Here is a 25117-nt window from a genome sequence, read left to right on the forward strand (position 1 = left end):
TATAACTAATGATCATTAGAAAATGAGGTTATCAGGTTGATATGTTCCCACTTATTATAATAGGCACCTTCTTGACACAGTATTTATGTTTTCTTATAATTTTTTATCTTGTATTCATGATTTAAAATTTTGTAATTTATAACGAGGACCTTGGAAATACCAAACTAAATTAGGTATATACAAATTTATTTTTGTCTTTTAAAGATAATTGCTTTAGTGAAAAACTGTTGACATCAATAAAGTTTAATGGATTTTAATTGTTGTTTACTGAATTTGTATTGATCGATCTAATTATGCAAAGATATTATATACTTTAAGCCTGTTTTAGGTCAAAATAGAAGAAACGAAAAATAATTAGTTTCTTCTTTGAAAGTATTGCAATCAGCTGATTGCAATTTTGGTTGCGTCTTTTTTTCTAATCTTGCTATCGGCCGACTGCTCGTCTTCTCTTTGGAAACGGCCAACATCGTCCTTCAGGGAATTGCTGAAGTTACCTATAGAAATGTTTAGCAGAACAACTTTGGTCTTACAGACCCTCAAGTAAGCAATTTAATTTAATATATTACTTTTAATTATACTTTTGGGTTTTTCTATAACCAGCTTACTAATTTTTCCGGATCATATAGCACTTGCAAATTTAGTAAATTAGAGGTCATGTGGATTGTTCATAATTAAACCTATGATCAATGATTGGTAAATAATGCTTATCTATTTGGTTTGAATAGAAAATTAAAAACTAGAAATAGGCTACACAAAGTGAATGAATAAATTAAAGTTAATTATATCAGGGAGTGTTTAATTCAACGATAGAGGTCTTAATTTTTCCATTACTTTACTAGGCTTATGGTTAAAGTAGGCATATCACTTATAAATTAATAGATCTTGACATATTACCTCCTTAACAGATTCTCTCTAGTGATCAGATTCAGCTGCAGAATTTTCTTTTAATCATTGCTTTTCTTATATTGGGAAACTACCTGCTTGGTTACAAGACATAAATGTATCAATAGGTAGAAGGCTGATTTGTGGTGGATTTGTTGTACTTAGGCCTACATTTTTTATGGAGGTCATAAAACATATTGATTATTAAAATCTTTTAGGTGTTTATAATAAAATTTTAGGTATAAACATATTTTTAGTTAAAGTTTCCTAAGCCTCTATATTTTTGATACAATTGATATGTATCATTTTTAATTCTAGAAGATATTATGAAAGAGACTATATAGTCCAGACAGGTGGAAAGAAAACTATTCATTAGACAGTGATCAATGTCTAAGCTGATAACAGTGCTGCTCAATCAGTTCAGATTAAGATTTTTAGGTTAACTTTTAATAACTCATTAGGCATTCATGATCAGACTGTGTAGAATTTAGGTTTTTTACAAATAGGTAATATCGCTCGTGATGTTTTTTGTCTACTGCAATCAGTGTGGGGCAACATAGAAAAATCCTGGCATAGCCTGCATTAGTCGAGCTTTATGTATTTTAATTGTATTTTTGTTACTTTCCTATTCATGTTACAAGTATTTTCTATTTGAATAATCAGCAAACAAATATTCATGTGTGGGTATTAATTAAGTGTGCTATCAATAACATTGTTTTCTGTGTTATTCCACCTGTGTAGGCTATAGTATTACTTATAAAATTGTATTATTGGCTCAAATAATATGTAACAGTTGTATAAAAAATATTGAGACTGAGGCAGTCAAAGTAAACTTTTACCATATTTTTATGTTTAAATTTACCGTAACCTACTGGATATTTTGTTTTCTTATAGAAACAAAAATCATCATATGCATTAATTTTCATGATGGATAATTACAAAACATGGATAATGCTTACATTTGCCATGCTAACTATAATGGCCTAAAAAACTGTTATCAATTTCTGAGTAGTATGTTTTCATTTCCAGAAAGAATTTTTATGTTGCGATTATATTGCACAATAATTGATATGTTTGAAATTTAGGCTATATCCAAAATAATCCGTCAATCTAGGGGACCGAAGGTAATCAGGGTTTCTTGGTGGTGAGAGGGAAACAAGCTAAGGAGGATTAGGCATTGGTGGAGGGGATAATCAGGACACCAATGTTCACATGAGAAAAGTACAAGGAATTTTAGAGGTCAGAGTAGGGGGGTACCAACTGCATATGAGGATAATTTAAGTTTTTCAGTACTTTTTCTCTTTGTGATCATTTTTTCAACAGTTTCTACTTCTAAGTTTGATTTTCGTTTTCCTCTGTAGCTTACTGTAGGTCTTGTTTGCTAACACATCTTATTTGCACATCTTGTCATTAAATTATTTTTTTCCGTTTTGTGATTAGTCAGATTCTGTGCAGTTGTACATATTTCAAAATAAAGACATTGTTCTTTGTGTTTTGTCTTTGTCATTAGCCATTTTGTATTTCAATTGTGTTGTGTTTGTGACATAGTAAGCTTCTAGGACAATGGATTTGCTTTCTAAAAGTAAAGAAAATATTTTGCCTACGGATGATATGTTTAGTGAGTACTCTATCAAATTTTTTGACTGTGATAGAATGACACACTGATATTGTGTCGATTTTAGTTTGACATGGAATTTTAAATTACTTTTCTTTGTGTAAAAAATGTTGTAGCAGTTGTTTTCTAGCTGAGGATATTACTGTTGTTTCTTTGTTTTAGACGGGTTTAATATGGTAAGTTGAGTTCATAATATATAGTGAACGTAAGTGATCAGTCTTTTATTTGAATTTTGTATTTTACTGATTGGCACTATATCGAGGGATGTTTTTTGTTCCGTCATCAGTGCGGGGCAGCACTGCCGGATCCTGCGCTAATCATTACCTGGCTCGAGGCATTACTGTTAGGCCGTTCAACTACTAGTACCTTGTATGAGATCTTCCTAAAATTGAATTGTTATCTGTTGTTTTTTAATTTAATTTTAAGTATTTTCCTTTAAAAAGACACCAAATATTGTGAAGTGGCTAAACTAAATAATTACCCTAAAAATAACAAAACATTAAATACAGTAAGTGTAAAAAATAACACAGAATCTAAACATTATTTGTGAACCGCTCATACAGAAATGTGCATAGAAAATAGTCCTAGTATCATGTTAATCCATTAGTCTCCAGAATGTACAGTTCTGACAAATTAAATAAAATAGCCGCACAGTGGTAATGTTGTAAAGCCGAATGATGAATGTTGTTAAATAAATCAACAATAAACTCTTACAAATAATTATTGAAAACAATACGTATTCTAAAATTACTTATATTCCATAAGTAATTATTCCCAGAATTCACCCAAACATACATATCTTTGGTTTTGGTATATATTGTATGAAATGTATTTATTATTTATGCATCTGTTCTAAATCCTGAGTTCACTTTTGACCTTAAAATTTTAGCCAAGGGCAAGTGTGATTTGTAGTCCATGTTTTTTGTTTAATTTATCTTTCTCGTTTATTTTTGCCACAGAGATTTAGTGGTAAAATTTCTTTCTATAAAATACCAAAGTTAGATTTTTGAAGATTATTTTTTCCAGATACTGGACGTATAAACCAGTAATGGTAGTATGCTGGTCATAATTCGATATCATAGTTGGTAATTTCTCAGCCAAAACAGGAAATGAGGACAAGTCAGTTTTCACATGATATATTTTTAATCGTGAACTATGTTTAGCAATTGTTATATTTACCAATATTACCAGTGTAGTTTCTACAAGTAAGTACATCAGTTTTGTACAAAATAATAACAGATTAACTATCTTGTATTATTTCCTTAATTTGTAGTTTAAAAGAGAGTAATGTGTTTTGCCTTCTATATAAAAGTTTCTTTTGCATAGGCCTACCCATGTTCTTAAGGAAAGTAATGTAAAATATTACTCTAAAAATTCAACTGGAATTAGAGTTTTAGTTGCCCAATACTGATTAAAACTTATGTTTTCAATGTATTTTATTGCATCTAAATTTAATAAAATTGAGATTACTCATGTCATTAACATTTATTAAATGGTTTCATGTTTTCCTCATATTAAAAAATAACACCACTAGGCTACTTAGGACACTGTGTAACAAAGGTTTTCATATTTTACGTTTAAAAATGATTTCTGCCTGATATTTTATTTAAGCCCAATTTCCTAGAATGTGTCAAAAACAGTATTTCAAACCGAGTACGATTAACGCAAAGTCTCAATACCTCAATACCACTAATACCTCGAGGTGTCTAAGAAATCTGACAGCTATTTTTCTTGTTTGGTTATTGTATTAATTATAAGGGCAGTTGAAACAGATATTAAAATACTCCAAAGCCCATTTTTGTAAAATTTTGTTTTGTAGGTTTAAGTGTAGGAATACAAATTATCACAGCTAAATTATGAATTGCATAGGTCACACAAACCCTAGTTCACCTTCTCGCATGTACTGTGGCACAGTTAGGACTCATCTCACTAATAGGCAGTTAGGATAACAGAAGATATGACTGTATTCAGTGTGTCATTGTCATTTGCTGTGGCATAACATAAAATATCACGTGTCTTGATTATTTTGTTCCACAGAAAGTAGACTTTGCCGTTAGGGTAGTGTATGAGACACATTTATTGTAAATAAAAGGTATACATAGCTCAAAAGATTCAAATGAAGCCTATTTGAACATATTTCGATGGTCTAAATTTGGGAAGTTTTCACTTCTCATGTTTAATGTGGATAAAGAAATGAAATGTAACACATATAACCTAGATTCTTAGAAAAATAATTCATAAATAGAATATTGCAAATTTCAACATATTAGATAGACGAATCCAACATATTGGTTCTTAGAACGTCACTTAAATATCTTTTAAATTTGTTAAACTATAATTTTAACAAAAACCGTAGGGATAACAACAACAACGTTTAACGTATCATTTTTATTTTGGATGAAGTTTGGCCTAAGAATAAACTGAAAGATTATTAAAATGTATCATGTTGTGGTAAAAATGCAGAGATGGATAATTAATTATTGAGTCCTCCCTGCATTTAACCTTATAGTTTAACTACAATAGTAAAATAAATCAATTTATTAGTATTTATTGAATACAAATTATAATATATTTACAGAACTTAATGCAAAGTGTTATGTCAACTTTTATGTGAGTTACAAAACAAACAAACACACAATCAACTTTAAATTAACTTATATAATCAATTTCATGTAAGGCAACACAATACTTGAACAATCATTATATATCATTATTATTTCATCTAAATGTTTACTAGTATGTTATAATACATAGGAACAATAATTTTATTTTTATATTTATTTTAATTAACCAATATGCAACTTAATTTTTAACTAAAGGACTAATCCTTAATCCAAGATTAATGTAAAACTGCTTTACTCACAGTGTTTAAAATGAAATAGCTCCTACAGAAATTTTTATGTTGATTGTTCATAAGGAATAAAAATGTATTTATTTTTATTTAAAGATGGTTATTACCCACAAAACTTTGGTTTTCTACATAAAACTATTTTTAAGTAGGACAAACCTACCTGTTGACTCATAACAGTCTTTTTTTTACTCTTTGAACATTTTTGCGTTTTTGAAAAGTTATTTATAACAAATTTATGAAGACATTTCACTTACACCTAAAGAAAACTAATTAGGCTATATATTTTTATTTCTGATATAATTCAAACTTTTATAATTTGAAATATTTAATTGATTTTTTTTCAACAATTCTGAAGATACAAGAATGTTGTTTGAATATTATATTTTAGTGCAAAGTGATGAATCAAGTTTCATTTATTCTATGCAAAAAATAATTTGGTTAACTTTAGGTAATCATTTGGATAAAATATAATTGAGACCTGAATCAATAGCAAAAACTGATGTTACAGTGGGCAGCAACAGGTACGAGGGATGGCCACCTTGAAGGCCATTTCAATCCGACTGAAGTCGGTGAAGAACATCCAGAAGATCACCCAATCCATGAAGATGGTGTCGGCTGCCAAGTACACCCGGGCTGAGAGAGATCTGCGGCAGGCCCGACCTTATGGAGAGGGTGCTCAGGTACCAACATTATACTGTAAATTATCTTGTACTTACTGTGATTACAATTAAATTAACAAATATGTAATGGATTAAGATTTTCATTTACAGAACTTTTGTTATATGTTCCTGTTTTGTTATTTGTATTGTATTTTTGTTGATTTACGGTATCTATTTAGTTTATTTTGTAATAATCTACTAAAGAAACAAATAAAAATTAAGATTTTTAATTAGTTTTATTACATAGTATTCCCAGTTTCATTATTCAGAGAAATACATGCAAACAGTTCTTTATTTTAGACAACAGTAAAAACCAATGGATCTTTTTCACAGCAAACAAAATGCGGAATACTTAACAAAATCAGACGTCACAACATCAATCATGTAACCACAATATAAAAGGACACAGCTAACAAGCCATTAAAAGAGTAAATGTAACAGGGATACTTAACAAAATCAGACGTCACAACATCAATCATGTAACCACAATATAAAAGGACACAGCTAACAAGCCATTAAAAGAGTAAATGTAACAGGGATACTTAACAAAATCAGACGTCACAACATCAATCATGTAACCACAATATAAAAGGACACAGCTAACAAGCCATTAAAAGAGTAAATGTAACAGGGATACTTAACAAAATCAGACGTCACAACATCAATCATGTAACCACAATATAAAAGGACACAGCTAACAAGCCATTAAAAGAGTAAATGTAACAGGGATACTTAACAAAATCAGACGTCACAACATCAATCATGTAACCACAATATAAAAGGACACAGCTAACAAGCCATTAAAAGAGTAAATGTAACAGGGATACTTAACAAAATCAGACGTCACAACATCAATCATGTAACCACAATATAAAAGGACACAGCTAACAAGCCATTAAAAGAGTAAATGTAACAGGGATACTTAACAAAAATCAGACGTCACAACATCAATCATGTAACCACAATATAAAAGGACACAGCTAACAAGCCATTAAAAGAGTAAATGTAACAGGGATACTTAACAAAATCAGACGTCACAACATCAATCATGTAACCACAATATAAAAGGACACAGCTAACAAGCCATTAAAAGAGTAAATGTAACAGGGATACTTAACAAAATCAGACGTCACAACATCAATCATGTAACCACAATATAAAAGGACACAGCTAACAAGCCATTAAAAGAGTAAATGTAACAGGGATACTTAACAAAATCAGACGTCACAACATCAATCATGTAACCACAATATAAAAGGACACAGCTAACAAGCCATTAAAAGAGTAAATGTAACAGGGATACTTAACAAAATCAGACGTCACAACATCAATCATGTAACCACAATATAAAAGGACACAGCTAACAAGCCATTAAAAGAGTAAACGTAACAGGGATACTTAACAAAATCAGACGTCACAACATCAATCATGTAACCACAATATAAAAGGACACAGCTAACAAGCCATTAAAAGAGTAAACGTAACAGGGATACTTAACAAAATCAGACGTCACAACATCAATCATGTAACCACAATATAAAAGGACACAGCTAACAAGCCATTAAAAGAGTAAACGTAACAGGGATACTTAACAAAATCAGACGTCACAACATCAATCATGTAACCACAATATAAAAGGACACAGCTAACAAGCCATTAAAAGAGTAAACGTAACAGGGATACTTAACAAAATCAGACGTCACAACATCAATCATGTAACCACAATATAAAAGGACACAGCTAACAAGCCATTAAAAGAGTAAACGTAACAGGGATACTTAACAAAATCAGACGTCACAACATCAATCATGTAACCACAATATAAAAGGACACAGCTAACAAGCCATTAAAAGAGTAAACGTAACAGGGATACTTAACAAAATCAGACGTCACAACATCAATCATGTAACCACAATATAAAAGGACACAGCTAACAAGCCATTAAAAGAGTAAACGTAACAGGGATACTTAACAAAATCAGACGTCACAACATCAATCATGTAACCACAATATAAAAGGACACAGCTAACAAGCCATTAAAAGAGTAAACGTAACAGGGAATACTTAACAAAATCAGACGTCACAACATCAATCATGTAACCACAATATAAAAGGACACAGCTAACAAGCCATTAAAAGAGTAAACGTAACAGGGATACTTAACAAAATCAGACGTCACAACATCAATCATGTAACCACAATATAAAAGGACACAGCTAACAAGCCATTAAAAGAGTAAACGTAACAGGGATAGAGTAAAATATACCTCTACCATAAGCTATCAATACAACTAAGACAGTCAGGGTTCAATGCTTGTGTTAAAGGTTGAAGGCCATTAAATAAAACACTGATGTGCTTCACTGCGTACCACACCAATTTTCATATGCTACAGTAGATATGTCAAGTGTATATATCATTTTTAGTCACATAAATGGAGTGCCCAAATGTGCATATCAGCAGTAAGAAGGTAGTCCTAATTGTATGATGTACATTGTGTATAACATATAGTAATAAATGTTTAGTCCAGCACTTAATTTACATTAGTTACAAGTGGTGTAATAATAGAAGCAAGTTTTTAAAAATTATTGGCATTGTACCGCTTTTTTTTTGTTAACTTTGAATCAGAAGCTTAGGATACCCTTCATTGCACGTATTCCTGAAAAGACCTTTCCATTGCTTCCAGAATGACACAATATTCAGACCCCACTTACATGTCTTTCTTTAGAAGAAGGGAAGGCTAGCTCTGTTGCAGCCTTTTCCAGTCAGAGAGTGTTAGGGATGATACTCTCTCATTTTTAGGCTTATAAAAACTGTTAATATCAAAAGAACCCCACCCACTTCATCAGCTATTCTCCGCAGTAAACTAAACCTATTGATCAACCCTTTTACCCGAATATCCCAACATTTGCAGTTATGTACTGCTTCTGAACAACTATTGAGTTATTAAGGTGTAAGTGACACATTGGGTTTTGCTTTACCCAGTGTACGTTCAACTGGCAAACTGTATAAAGCAGCTAGAAGTGGAGCCTCCTGGGGCTCCCCCTCCCCCACTAACTTACTGCAACTACTCATTATAACTTTAGTAGATGCATAGTCCTGTATCAAAGCCCAATTGAAGCTGATTGAATTAGATCCACAGTATATAATGAAAAATAAACCAAAACCACTGTAATTCTGTACTAGTATGAGTTGTTAGTGTAGAAAAAAATGACAGTGGTTGTGGTGCCATAGCAATTCTACCAGAAGGCTGAGGTGTCTGGGGAATCGGAGGCTCCACAGAAGCTTATTATCGCCGTTACCTCAGACAGAGGACTGTGCGGGGCTGTGCACACACAGGTGTCCCGAGCCATCAGGAATGAGCTGGCCGAAAGCGGAGCCAACACCAGTGTACTGTGCATTGGTGATAAATCTCGAGCAATTCTTCAGAGGTAATGTAGCTTTTCTTGAATTATTTGTGTTTTTTGCTTTAAAAATGAAATAATTTAATACCTTAAAGGATCATGTGTTGTTTGGTTACGATATTGATTTGTTTGCTGTCTGTCGTATTTCATTCTTGCTGTATGGTATACTGTATTTGTGGTTTCAAAGATAATATTAAAAACCATTTTTAATATTTCAATCAATAAATTTTAATGTTGTTTCTTTATGGATAGTACCTATGCATAGTAAAAAACCTTAACAAAACAAAGGGTGTCCCTGTATAATGTTATGTCACCAAGTATAAAACGTGGAAAAAGTTAAAATTACAAGGTTCATCACAGTAATCCTTTTATACAGGTATGTTACAGTTTTAAAAAAAAATTAAGATCATCAGGTTTTATTTAAACAATGTAAAACTGCTTATTTGAGATTGTCATAAGGTTTTAAAGTATACAAACAATGACAGGTAAGCTGTATTAATCTGACTGTGACATAAGGCAAACGGACACAAAGTGACAAGCAATAGTGTGTTCTCAACTGCAGTCACACTCATACTCTGTCGTTTCTTTATTAGTTATTGAAGTGTCAGTTTATTCATTAATTGCCTTTCCTCACTCTAATGTTTATTGGAGAACAAGGGCAAATTATTTTGTATAGGTATGTAACAACTTGGAATCCCATTTTGCCTGTTTTAATTGACAATGGTATTGTTTGAAAACCACAAATCCTGCAGTTTAATTAGTGTACACATCTCTACCTTCCACCTTCTTGTCATTAAAAAGTACTCTATAGGATCAAATGAGGAAAGAGAACTACTAGTTTGCGCATCAATGCTCCGCTCTCCAGGTAAACCGAAATCAATAAGGAAGGTTGAACTTAAAACCGGTGTTCCAAAGTCTTCAGTACAGAGAATAATTAAGAAAAATAAAATAAAATTTTACAAAAGTCACCTAGTTCATAATCTTTTTGAAGATGATCCGGAGAGTGGAATTTTTTTCTCTTATCATTGAGTTTCATGAGCTAGATCCTAATTGGCATACTCAAATTGTTTTTTCAGACGAGTCCACTTTCTACCGCAATGGTGCTGTAATATGCATATTGTAATTATTACAACACTGGTAATCCACACATTCTTGAATAGACTACTCAAATCAAAAGGAATTACTTGTTGGGCACCTGTCAGTTGCAATGGGGTGCTATCTTACGACATTTCAGACAGTACAATGACTGGGAATAGGTATGAATAGGTTTTAAATGAGCAAGTCTTGCCTCATTTTATGGTTCCAGAAATGGATCAAGCATTTTCCAACATGATGGTGCTCCTCCTCATTTCACAAATCCTGTCAAGCGATTACTAAATGACAACCTTCATGGCTGTTGGATTGGTTGTGGAAGTGGTTTTTTTAGATTGGCTACCCCGATACCCAGATATAACTGTGTATGTTTTTTCTATGGAGTTATATAAAAGAACAAGTTTATACTCATAGCTTCAATAATGATGAGGAATTAAAACAATCAATTTAAGAGAAACTTCTCCGGATACGGAGAATTTCTTTGTAAGAGCTTATGACTCATTTGTTAAGCCCCGTTATCAGTGTGTCGCTGTGGATGGATTACAGTTTGAATAATTGTGGACTGTAATTGTAGGATTTTTAATAGGCTATGTTCTAATTTTCTAATTGAAATGCTTTATTTCTCTAGAGTATGACAATAAATAATTTTACAAAACCAAAAATACTGTTTTTAAAGTATAGTTTTTCAAAAAGCCACCATTTTGTTTCAACAATTGCTAGAGAGTTGAAATATTCACAGAATATTTTAAAAACCTATTTAATGAATTGTGTAGGGTTTAAAAAAGGTCGGTGCGTAAATGGGGAAGTAATATAAAATCAAACGTTTAAACCTCTTAGTGGGACACCTGGTAAATAAATTACGTGGGAATTTACTCTCATTATGCTAATCTTTTCATAGAATACATAGTTACTTTGTACAACAGGTGACGTGATGCACACAATATTTAAATGGCACTTACAAAGTTGGTCCTTGAAGCGAGTCTGTCTATAAATAGATTAGAAAGGCTGGGAAAAACACCTACTTACACGCTCTTCTCAAGGCGTATTGCAGGAGAGGAGGGGTTGAAGATAAATAAAATGGTTGCTCTTGTCTGAGATGTTGAGGTTCTAGAGTTAAGAATTTTTATCAAATATAAATATAATTGAAATAATTACATATTAAGGTGTTTAGTTGTTTTTAAAACAACCTTCGTCAAAATAGGTGTTTACACTTTAAAATAATATGTTAATATGTAAGAGTATTGTAATATACAATGATAAGCTTGGGAATAAGATTAATGAAATTTCAACTAATTTCTTTAAGAATTTGGAGGACAAGAAATGTGTATAATTATGTAATATAAAAGTTAGAAATGATCATGTAATGTAGATAGATCAAATTGTGGTACGTAGGCTTCATATAGAACAGGAGCAAACATTTATGAGGTATGTAATGTATTAATCGAGGTTGAAAATATGACTGAGAAAAGGTTAAGTAGAAATATATCAGTCTAAACAAATTTAATTTAAGCTACTAAAACTAATGTCCTTGTCACATAGGATATAACACATATCCCATGGGAATAAACATATCAAATAAAAGTGTATTGGCTTGATTGTTAGTATTGACAAAAATAAATGTATGAAAAAGTGCCAGAACAGCTAAACATAGGTTAGTAGCAGCTCTAATGAGTCAAATAGTCACTACCTAATGAAATGAGTTACATTTATAACTTAGTTGGTCGAGGTTAACTAGGGTAATTACGAATAGGAAATGGTGTATATCTTTAAATGCAAACGGATATTCATTGACTATGAAAAGGTGGAAAGACAATATTGAAAAACAATTTAAAACTTTTTTTTATAACACAACCAAACAATTTTGTATCACTAAATTCTGTTCATATAGGCAATATGAAAATATTAATAAAAGTACTTATTAATACTTTTATTGGTGCAATTGTTAACCATGGAAATCATTACGTTGCTCATCACTTACTTTATAACATTATAGAAATAGCCTAAAGGAATAAATTAATTGCTTGTCTTTGAATATGTCAGGGTTGTATTATTATATCAGGAAATAATAGTAGCTGTGACATATTGAGCTACAGCACAAATAGTGATTTATGTATAACCAATATATGTATATACATACACACAAAAATATATGTGTGCACAGTGTGTGTCTATATGATACTTGTTACATATTCTTTTACATTATAATTTTATAATAAACTCTTCAAAAAAGGGAGAAATTGTTCTATAATATCAGGATTTTTGTATGGCTTGTGGTTTGAAATTTTTCAGATGGCTATTTATAAATGTTCAGATTATCTTCTAACCGTGACATAGGGATATTATTCAGATGACTCATGGTTTTGGTTTTGTTGTAAATTGTATGGCAAGATTGTGGTTTGAAATTTTTCAGATGGCTATTTATAAATGTTCAGATTATCTTCTAACCGTGACATAAGGATATTATTCAGAGGACTCATGGTTTTGGTTTTGTTGTAGATTGTATGGCAAGAACATTATTCTTGTTGCGAATGAAATCGGCCGAAAGCCTCCTTCTTTCCTTGATGCTGCCAGGATTGCTCAGCAGACCAAAGATTTCAACTTTACTTCTGGCAAGATTGTGTATAACAGATTCAAGTATGTATGTTTGACAATTATTTAACCTTGTTGCAATAGCATTTCAGGTACTGTTATAAATTAAGTTAGTTACCTGTCATAACATTAATAATTTAAACTAAAAATATATATTTGTCTAGATATCAGGGTGATTTAAACTATACACTTTTACATATTTTGTGTCTATATATACATATGTAAGTATATATATATATATATATATATAGAAAGATACAAATACATACATTTGGAGAAAGACAGAAATACATAATTTTGAACCAATTGCTACAATCAAACCATATATTGGAAACAAGTTTGCTAGACAAAAAGACACCAAATTTCTTCTAATGCAATTTCTAATTTATTTTTTGAGCCAGTTTCTTCACAAGAAATGTTTTTGTGAACCCTTACAAAGAGACATTTCTTAAATGATTTTTGGCACCTGTGATAATGTTAGTAAAATATTTTATACAGTTATTTATTACTGAAAATAAATATGTACATGAAAGGAAAAAAGAAGTATCAGTTGAAACTCAAGTGGAGTAATTTGGTGCTATGGCTTATCAGCACTGCACAGCTGGAACTGAAATTATCTCCATTTGTGCATGGCAATACAAAACTATGGTGGGTCATTCAACTCAATATTTTCAGTGATTTTCCTGGGTCTGCCATACAGTGCTGCTGTTTTCATTTTATTGGGTTATTTATCGCTGTTTGGTAATTAATTTGTGTAAGTGATTAGTGTGGCGTGTGATCTTACGTGCAAGATGATGTATAAAAGGAAAACATATTTATAAAGTAAACATACAAAACGTACATTCTCTTCCACGAGGAGCCTATATTTACTGAACAGTTTTGATAAAATGTTTACTTTGTTAGGATGAACAAACAACAGCTCATCCTATCAAAGTAACAACAAAGTTGTTAACAAAATGATGTTTTTTTTGTTATGTTGCTTATTTGTACTCTAAAAAAATGCAAAGATTTACCCATTAAAGTTTATACATTATTTTATATGTTTAGTGTATTTTTGACTGTACAGATCCTATATGCAATTCTTCTAAATAATGTGTAAAACAGTCCTAAAATGTGTTACATAATGTATGAAATTACAATTAATTTGTATGTTTACATTACAAATCATACATTTTTTAAATTCTCAATGTGCAGGGGTGTACATATTTTGCTATAGAGTTGTAATGTAATGTTATAAAGTATAAATGTTGTTGTAAATAGGGCATATTAATTCCAAAATCTGTTTAAAATAAACTAAAATATCCAAAGTTCTTATTAGAACTTGATAATTATATACAGTATGTTTTATGTCATTGTACGTTGACCTCTGTATATAACTTAAACTTAAAAAATAATCTTTGTCCAAACTTCTTAAAATGACAGCTTAATTTAATGAGACTTTTGTTATGTATGTAGGTCTGTAGTATCTTATTCAACTACTGAAATCCCACTGTTCTCGGCTGCGGCTGTCGCTGCTGCCCCCAAACTGGGAGTCTATGACTCCCTTGATGAAGATGTCATCAAGAGCTACCTGGAGTTTTCATTGGCATCTCTTCTCTTCTACTGTCTGAAGGAAAGTGCTTGCTCAGAGCAGTCCTCTCGTATGACAGCTATGGACAATGCAAGCAAAAACGCTGGTGAGTTTTCAGTTTGTTAAAAAAGATTAATTGGTAAATAGCATGACTCACTTAAACGGACACTATTATTCACACATTAATCATATCAAGTAGTTCAGGGAAAACATCAGGGTTAAATCTAAAATTTGTATACTCAGACCACACAAACCACACTCAAATATTCATAACTAATCGTCATTCATTCCTTGCTAATTGGAACCAATTGCAGTGTAGAAATAATTTTCTAATTCTTTTAATTGGTGGTCTCCCAGTCTAATGCTGAACACTATTGAGTGCAAATGGAGCTTAGAAGAGGTTCAGACAAGATTTTTGTATTTGTTATTGAATCTGGCAGATTGTTAAAGAAATTATGCTTGCCAGAGAAGGCACCACTCTGTGTCTTCTGGTAGTTATTTCTGTCTCTGATCTAGTATTTCTGTATGTCCTGACCTCTGGTCAAGGAGGTTTTGGATGTAAATTAAGAGAAAGACTGGGTTGAATCAATTAGTGCAAATTTTTGAAAACTCTGTTAAATTTAATTTTGTGTTTTAATAATAATCTTCAATTGAAATTTGAATGGTTGTAGAAAATAATTGAACAAGTTTTCCACAACACCTGCTCAAGAAAGGTGAAGTAATTAGTACTCGCCTTGGACAGATTTTAGCAAAAGATCTCAAAACATAAATGTCTGACAATCATTTACCATAAACATGATCAATGTTAATGTGCCCTGTCAACCTTTGATTTCACTTTTAAGAGCCTAAGAGAGCAAAGAAAAATTTAAGATGTTAGATGTGGTTGAGTTTAATTGAAGGTTGAGGTTATTGAAGTTTTGAACTCAATAATTGTGTCAGTTACTCTAAAATTTGTTTTCTGAGTTTCCCTGAAACAGAGTTGTGTTGTCAACAGACTATACTATTCTTCCGGGCAGAAATGATATCCAATGTTATTGACATATAACAAGAAAGAAATTGAAAAATTGAGCCGTGGAGGACTCCAAGGACAAAATGGATTGGTTTTGACATTTTTTAAAATTTGGGATTAGTGTTTAGGAAGCTGCCAGAAAATTAGTATGCTTTCGATGCCAGTTTTATCAATACATGGGGTTAAATAAAGAGAATAATCATTGATAATTTCATCATTATTAATAATTTCCTTGTAGCATGTGAGAGAAGAAAGAGTTCACAGCACAAGGTAGGCAATGCACTGCAGCCTAAATATTGTACAGTTACACAAGTAGGGTTAGTGAGCAGTGATACCATTAGAGGTGTTTAGTATGGATTTAACAGGTTCACTTGTGTAGCTGTAAAAACAGTTTGTCAACAGTTCATTATTATCTATAAGATATAATTATCTTCAATCCCATGCTCTAAGAAACCTATTATAAGCAATGAAATAGGGTTTATTGAATGAGTGTGTAATCCAGTTGGTTCCCTATTTAGTTTTTATTAATCTTTTTGATCCAGAATCCTCCCAACTTTTTATATGGTTTGATAATTTAATATCATATTTAATAAAAGGGGTTCGATAAATAACTAACTGAAACAGCATTCTTTTCAGATCAATGTTACATTCAACTGCTTGGAACTGCTTTACATTTTTTCTTGTTTTCAAATTTTTTACTGGAGAAGACAACAGTCATGTTTAGAAAGATAGTCAATTAAAAGAATAATTATATATCATGGAGATTACAGGTTAAGCCTGTTTTTTATTTGTAAAGTAATACTGTAAAATAATTCCTATAAAACAGACCATCTAAACTTCAATTTTCTCTAACAAATGTTGTATGATTACAGGGGAAATGATTGAGAAGTTGACATTGACATTCAATCGCACACGACAGGCTGTCATTACCCGAGAACTGATTGAGATCATTTCGGGAGCAGCAGCCCTCGACTAAGTCATGTCGTATCAGCTCGTCTGTTAGAAGAATTTGGTTAAGTTGGCTCTGGTGTCTGGATGATTCTCAAGTTGCTTACTCTAGAATTGAATTATACTTTGCTGGTATCATCATTTTACATTTGCAATTAATAATTTGATCAAATTGAAATAATCAGTTGTATTTTATGAGCTGTTTGTTTGACCCCTAAATAACATCAATTTGCAACACAGTTGCCGAAACAGCTTTTAAAATACTTTTGATGTAAACAAAATTTATCATGTCATCCAAAAAGTAGAATTTTGAATATTTTTTGTTTTCTATATTCGGATCATTTATGTTGTGAAACTGTATTAATGTATAAGGCAATAAATAACTTATAATACCCTATTAGTGTTTTGCCTGATTTTACTATCCTTAATTTACAAATATGTAGCTGACTAGCTTAAGGTTGAGCTTACATCAATATCGCAACGCAAACTCTGACCGTTAGATCGCATGAGCAACATCGTTTCTTGTTTTCTGCGACAAGCAGCCTGCTGGTCCATTCCAACACCACTCCAGTACCGGGAATTAGTTATCTGTCCCATCTGTTTCTCTCTCCCCGTCAATCTTCCTGAACCCTAGATCTGGAAGTTTCTAAAGTAGCAGTGTACTATTTCATGTTTGCATTCGTTCTTTTAGAAATTCATAACCAATATTTTTATACTCAATTTATCAAGTAATCAGTATTGCTGTATTCATGACATTCTGAAGTTTATTTATGTACCAATAAATATACACCTGTCTTGTTATATATTAATCTTTTGAGGTTGAATGTACAAATGTAACATTTGTAAACAAAAATTTCAAGTTTGGCAAAACAATGTGAGATAGCAAAATTGGCATTTAGAACATTACGAATAAAACACCAATAAAAACTTATTAAATATATAAAACCATTTATTTCCCAAATTGCCAATGGCCGTCAACTTTAAAGCATAATAGTTGTCGAAAGGTGTAAGTGTAATAAAAATTGTCAGTTATTAATTAATTTTAATGTGTATTAATAAACTGTAATATTGTGTCTTTATTGGTAAATAATTGAATTAAAATGGTGCTGTGTTGAATAATACATGGTTATATTGCGGAAATAGTGGTGAAATGTCATAATTTCTAGCCATTTCAATCTAAAATTTGTACTAAGATAATACACACGGATGAGTTACAATACATTACTCGGATAAGCTCTCTACCAATAAAAGTCTCAACCAATAGAAAGTTTCAAAATGCTTATCATCCACATTATACAAAATCACGACATAATGCAATTTTATAAATATGCATTCTATAAAACATTAAGTATAAATTAGTATCAAGACAAATGACTAGTTAAAATCATCAAAATCCTGTTATCCTTTCAAATCATCCCATGAACCATAGTCAATAATCAATTTCAAACAAACAATTGATATGCTTATTTTAATCTTTGTATGTTTCAAGAGGATTAGTTACAGCTATGAATTATTTTACCAGATTAATCCAATATATTGAGAATTGTTATAACGATGGTTATAATACAATTTTGAAACTACGTCAAGAGGTCAAATTTCCCTTCTGGATTAGTTGAAAGAAAGATAGATTTGTCATCTGCTGTTATCTTGAATTATTATAAACATTGAATTTTCTTCTATACTTTTAAAACTTACACCCGCTTTTATGGGGAAAAAATATTAAGAACAACGGTAGCTTTAAATTGCTTAAAAATGTTGTCTCAATTCTAATTTATGTTGTAAAATATCCTAGACCGAAATGTTGTACAATTGTGATTGGCCGCCATCTTGAAACATTCAGTTGCTTGAGACTATATCCAAATAACTTACCCAAACAGTGTATAACTTCAGTTTAAATTGGCCATAAGTTATGCTAATCATGTGTTCACTATTATTTCCGTAATGATACTGTATATTATTTAAAGGTTTATACTACCGTTATCTGATAAACTTTACGACAGAATAAAACAAGTAACAAACGTGAATGATCTGAGAATTCTGTCTTTTTGTGTTTTTTATGATGAAAAGAAAAAAAACTTAAATATAACCATTCCTTTGGAAGTATTCAGAGTATATATTTGATTATTATAAGTAAATATGTTAATAATCATAATTTCTAGTTGATTGTAACTAAATCAATTTTACGTTTTTACAAACAAATTTAATTCTATGAGATTTTTATTTCTAAGATTTCAAAACGATAGAGTTTTTAAATATTTGGAAGTGTTGCGAGTATCATGCCAACCTTCATAGTCATCATACCATCAGTGATGTATAAATTAACCGTCTAAACTAAAACTGCATATTTAGTTTGACATTTCGAGATGGTAGATCACCCCTCAGTGAAATCTACCTTTTGTGATTAAACCGGCAGGAATATTTGTTTCTAAACAGTATTATATTTTAAGTAGATCGTACTCGTAATGCAGATATGTCAACCAGTACGGTGACGCTCTTTATGTAGTAAGGATAAAATCAAATAATTATAGCACTGGAGGTCCTGGTATCGATTATACATTCTAACAGTAGTATAGTTGTAGTATAATTTGCCTTATAGATATAACTATTCCAGTAGATAGGATCAAACTTGTTTATTATTGTATAGTAAAAGTTTAGAAACTTTTAAATGATCAGATCTGACGTTTGGAGATCAAATAATCTGGGAAGTCTGTTCTTACTGATAAATAATCCATGTTACATTGTTACTTTCCGTCTGTGTTAATTACTTTTTGTTTAGATAAGGTTTGTGGATACTTGTGCAAATAGTAATCACAAGATACCGTCATATTTTGAGGTGTCAGATTTGTTTTTGTCTTCACTGAACAAACTGTTATAAAAATCTGAAAATGTATACACAGAATTTAACAGACATGTTATTGTGCGTGTTTTATCAGGGGCCAAGAGGAGATAACTATCCCATTTCGTTAAAGAAATCTTATAAATATATGTGTGTTTCTAACACTTGCACATCCTTTAAAGAAGGATAATATAGATTTAGCTACTGAAGTCCTAGCTACATAGAACTGAGAGTCCTATGTTGGATGGTATCAACACGATAGTATATCAGATTTTACGATAGGGTATAGGACAACAAGATAGCATTTCATTAAAAAAAACTACTCCAGTTTTTTAATGAACTAATTTCCAATAGGGACAACTATTTTATTATTACGTGCTCCGTGTAAGACACGTTTTTACCTGTTTTCCACATTGAGAAATGTGAGATGACGTTTTGTGTAAAGTTTAATTTAAGTTAATAATTTTAGCATTTTCACAAAATAAATAAACTTAAATTTTAGGTAAAGTTAACATTATACTCATAAATTTTGTATCGTCCAAGTTACCACGTTTGCATGACCTTGGGTAATTTTGATTTTGAGAATCACATATTGAAACCATCATCGAACTGTGTCTTGTGTATACAGGGTCGGGCAAAAGTGTGGAAACAGCTGTATATCTCTGGAATGGCATTCTCTACAAATACCAAATTCAGCACACTATAACAACTAAAAAAAGTGCTTTTGAACACAATCACTGCAGCAAAAAGCATAATAAGGGTTACCAGATGCTGAAAAATTTGTATGTAGAAAAAACTTACCTTGTAGGGTGGAAAGGCAGGATTGAAGGTCTAAATGACGTTTCCGGCCGATTTTCCTGGAACTGTAACATCACAATTTTTGTCCCCTACTGGGGCCGGCCGCATATTGTGCTGGTCCCGTACTGTTGAAAGTTGTTACGAGCGCTCTGCTGGTGATATTACTTACTTGTTTCATTGAAAGTCCAGGATGATTGTTCCAATGATATTTCCGTTTGTTTTTCTTTGACAATTGACGTTACAAGCTCGGCCCAAATTTCGGCCTGCCGCATGTTATAGCCTTATCACTATTCTTATTAGTTATAAATATTATATACACCACCTCCACCTATCCAGTCTTTTACTGCAGAGAGTCATGGTAAGCTTCAAAGCACTGACCCATGCATAGACCTTGAATTTTGTCTAACTTGTGAGCCTCTTTTTATCATTCTTTTTTGACCTGAAGTTTCAACAACATTTAAGGGAGGCGGTAAAAGTCCTTTGATCACTTCCAATCAAAAATCATATAACGTCATTTTTTGGTTGTACATGTCATGCAGTTGATGTGCATTCATCAAAATCATTTGTATTGTATGTACAAAGATTTTTTTATACCACCTGATGGTTTTTCTTTCAAATGGGTGGTATGCCATCATCTGATCGGCACGATTAACACCACTCATATAAGCATTGTATTTTACTATTGGGAGAGGTTTAGGCTTAGTAAGACCTCTTTTGTCCACAAAATCCACCATTTCGTTTTCATGTTCAGTCGATTCATTTCTATTGTGCCTGTGTGCAATAAAACGCCTAAAAATGTCTTCAGCTTGGGTACAGTGATGTCTTTCCACGCATTGATTCTTGATTTCGGTGTCAAGGTTGGTTTACTGTATACACAATTGAATGCATAAGCATTTCTAAATTTGCAAATGTTTTCTAGGAAAACATTGTCAAGTAGGAGTGTGAAAAAATCTATTGGGGAACCAACCCCCGGGACTGATACTAAAAAAAGATTCGGTTCTGACGAATTCAATAGACCTCATACCTGTTGTTGTAATACTCCCAAGTTAGAACCTCAATAACAGTAGCCTCGTCATCACTTTCAGAACAAGCAGATGAATTGTCTGAGGAAGAGTCGTCAACAACTCTATGTATGAAATCCACAGAACCATCACTGTCATAGTTTTGTTCATTGTTGGTGTGAAAGTTATCCTGACCAGAGGTACCTGGCACTGCAGGATCCATTTTTATAAAAAAACACACAAATAATGTAGAGAAAGAATTACACAGTTGATATACACAAAAACAACACACTAAATACTCAAAGATTACAACGGGCTCCCATTGAAAAAGAACCGTAACGGCTAAACACGAACAAAACCAATCACAATAAAGCGTTGGACATAACCTAAAATCACACTGAGGCTTTGTGTGTAGAGCGGCAAGGCGGCCCCATCTGGGGACGTCCGTACTGCGCGCGCAGGTCTGCCGTCCCCTAGTGGGGCCGGCCGCACTGAATGTGTTAATGTGTTTGGGACTTTGTCCCTTTTTTTCCAAAATGGGGGTTAACCCCAAAATTTCATATGGCACATCTCATCACGTAATACCTCATTAGAAAGGTATTTTAAAAGAAGACAATGGTGAAAAACTAGAGGTGTCTATCTTGTCCCATAACAAAAAGGCACTTATTTGAATCGTTTGCATAGTACGCACTTTTATCTTATTAATCATTTCATCAAGAAGACCTGAACTGCACATTTTTATAAATTGTTGTATCCTTATAATATTACCCTGTATTTGTTAAAATTATAAAAATATTACATTGTTCGATTGAATTGCGTGCTTTTAGAAAACCAAAATACCTTGGGGTCTAATAACCGTAAGCCATAAAGTTAGCCTGATCTTACTTGTTTTGGGAAAACCCCGACTTAAGCCTTATCAGTGCCCTGATACCTGACTGCCCTTTGACATGTAGTTGTAATACAGCAGTCCTTCAGTATTGTGCAAGTCTTCTTCAAGTCAATAATTGTTTCAGTGACAATGGAGCTAAGTAAAATTGAGTGTATTACTTTATTAATGATGAGATTATGGCCATAGAATTAGATCTTATGAAGAGGTAAAAAAATTTTTTAACAACACCTTCCCAGATCGCAACCCTGTATCAAAAACTGTTGTTTATGAAACGGTTCAACGTTTTGAAGAAACTGGCAGTGTTAATAACCATCCCTAACCTGGAACGCCAAGATCAGCTTTAAACGAGGATCTTTCATTGAATGTTTTACAATATGTAGTGGAAGATACTCATGTTTCAACAACTTCGATCTCTCAAACTGTTGGTATATCTAAAAGATCGGTCCTTAGAGTTTTGCATTAGAACCATTACAAACTGTATAAAATTCATTTTGTCCAAGAAACTGTCAGATGACTTTGATCATAGGGTAGAGTTTACGAACGTATGATAGTGAACATAGACAACAACATGATTGGACTGAATAATATTCTTTTCTCTGACGAAGTGACTTTTATGTTAAACGGTAACGTCAACTGGCACAATTGTTGTAATTGTTCTAGTATCAATCCTCACTGGATGAGAAAACAACATACACAACATCCAGAAAAGTTGAATGTATGGCTTGGGATTGTAGAAGGTCAGTTCTTAGGACCATTTTTCATTAATGGAAATCTTAATGCTGATGGTTTTCCATTGACAATCTCGATCAAGTTTGGTTTCGGCAAGATGGGACATCTCCACATTATGGATTAAATGTCCATGCTTATTTGAATGAAATATTTCCAAATCAATGGAAAAGTACAAAGTGTGAAATCGAGTGGCCCGCAAGATCCTCTGACTTGTCACCTCTTGATTTCTTCGCTTGGTATCACATTAAAGAAAGTGTATGCAAAACAAAATCTCAGAATATTGAGGAAATGAGAGAAAAAAATTGTACAAGTGGTCCAAAGTGTTTCTCAGGAATCTTACTGCAATTGATGTTTCACATTTCTACGCCAGGCTAGGACACTGCCAGACAGTCCAAGGAGAGCAGTTTGAACATCTACTTTAATTATCAGGTAATCTCTATATGCTTTTTTATCTTATCCTTATTTTGTACTGATACAAATATGATTTGATTTTTTGATACTCAAATAAGCGTCTTTTTGTTATGGGACAAGATAGACACCTCTAGTTTTTCACCATTTGTCTTCTTTTAAAATACATTTCTAATGAGGTATCACGTGATGAGATGTGCCATATGAAATTTTGGGGTTAACCTCCATTTTGGAAAAAAAGGGAAAAAGTTCCAAAGGTCATTAAAAAGCAAATTTTTTTAGTTGTTATAGTGTGCTGAATTTAGTATTTGTAGAGAATATCCAGAGATATACAGCCGTTTCCACACTTTTGCCTAACCCTGTATACATACAAGGTAGTAGTACGCCACACGTGTCACATAATATGCTTCACTTCGCTTAACATATTTTTTATATTTTTAATTAAAAAATATATAAAATTAACATTTTTTCTGTAATATTTTAAGCATGGTAGAAAAATTAACTTATGTTTTTCTAAATAGAAATATATGTCACTCCCTCTGGTCAAATTTCACATACTTACGGTAAAAATTTGAAATCCTTATCATCAGTTACAGAAGCTTTCTAATTCTGGTAGTTTGTTTCTCACACACTGTATATTTACCTGAAGAATTTGAAATTTATTTAATGTTTACTATGAATAATGCATGAAAAGAAACCATCCTACATTGGACGTAAGCTGACAATGCTCTTCCAGAGTCACTGGGATGTCTCAATGGCAACAAGCTGAAGAAGAACCTAAGAGACTGGCGTGCAGACTACTCTGTATATGACATGGTAAAATTCTTTGATTTGGTTCAACAATGTCCATGAACATTATTATGATTTTACCCAGCATGTATCTATCTGTTTTATCTCTAGGATCTCTATGAGACCCATTTAAATAAAGATTTATGACTATGACTATAACAAATTTTGTTCCTTTTTATAAATTTATAATTTGAAGTACTGTATACAATAGATTTTCCGGTGAGAATAACACTCAAATCCAAATCTATAATAGAAAATGTTATTACATATACAGAGTGAGCTAGACCACCTATTCACGATGTATGGCGGCTGAACTGAGAAACATAACTTCTTCGTTGTTACATAAACCCCCATATTTCAACTCTGAAGGATTTGGGGAAATAATTTGTAACACCCCCAAATAGCACGTTTTGGGAGGGGTCTTTTTTGACAGATTTTAAAATGTAAAGGTACGTTGAGCTGTACCTCAATTTCAAGGTAAAAAAGTTCTGATCAAAAAACTTTTTGAAAAAAGTTCAACACCAATATAGAACCCTGCATTAAGCCCTCTATTTATTTGTTACCTCAGAGGGATAACTATAAAGAGCGACATGAGCAAAGTGTGTCTGTATAAGGATGACAATAATTTGATAATATCAGGAAATTCACAGGAAGAAGTTGAAATATCTGCTTATATAGATTTAGCTAACATTGATTAATTCCTAAACCATAATCTATTACTGAACTCAAATCCAACTTTACAAGATTCTCTTAAAGACAAAACTGAAAAAAATTGGAATAATCTCTTCAAGTTGGCAATGATTTCATAGACCAGGAAAATACTTTAAAATTACTTGGATTGACCATACATGAAAACCTAACTTGGTAAAAGCATGTGAACTCTGCCATAAACAAAATTATCACTCGTGTATGAGACAAATGTTTTCTTCCTTAAATATTTTTTTTGTTAATAGTTATTGAAAATTTATATCTCTTGGTTTTATGCTATCAATGTGATGGCTGACAAGTGTAGTGAACAGTTAAAAAAATTACGCTAGTTATGTGGGATGTT

At 32.1% G+C, this 25117-nt stretch overlaps 1 protein-coding gene across 1 annotated transcript; it reads left to right on the forward strand.

The window, feature by feature from the left end:
- Nucleotides 1-383: 383 nt before the first annotated feature.
- On the forward strand, nucleotides 384-17013 carry LOC124369282 (ATP synthase subunit gamma, mitochondrial). Its single transcript, XM_046827198.1, has 6 exons — nucleotides 384-540; nucleotides 5857-6028; nucleotides 9239-9435; nucleotides 12997-13134; nucleotides 14545-14765; nucleotides 16541-17013. Exons 1-6 carry the CDS (start codon nucleotides 503-505, stop codon nucleotides 16642-16644), a joined length of 870 nt encoding a protein of 289 aa, XP_046683154.1. The 5' UTR covers nucleotides 384-502; the 3' UTR covers nucleotides 16645-17013.
- The last annotated feature ends 8104 nt before the right edge of the window (nucleotides 17014-25117 follow it).

Source organism: Homalodisca vitripennis, chromosome X (assembly GCF_021130785.1).
Source record: "Homalodisca vitripennis isolate AUS2020 chromosome X, UT_GWSS_2.1, whole genome shotgun sequence".
Classification (NCBI taxonomy): Eukaryota; Metazoa; Arthropoda; class Insecta; order Hemiptera; family Cicadellidae; genus Homalodisca; species Homalodisca vitripennis.

What these genes read in the sequence shown, in the direction of transcription:
- LOC124369282 (XM_046827198.1), top strand. Translation starts at nt 503, where the DNA reads ATGTTTAGCAGAACAACTTTGGTCTTACAGACCCTCAA. An exon ending in ATTGTGTATAACAGATTCAA is followed by an intron (nt 13,135 to 14,544) that starts GTATGTATGTTT and finishes TTATGTATGTAG; the next exon opens with GTCTGTAGTATCTTATTCAA. An exon ending in CAATGCAAGCAAAAACGCTG is followed by an intron (nt 14,766 to 16,540) that starts GTGAGTTTTCAG and finishes GTATGATTACAG; the next exon opens with GGGAAATGATTGAGAAGTTG.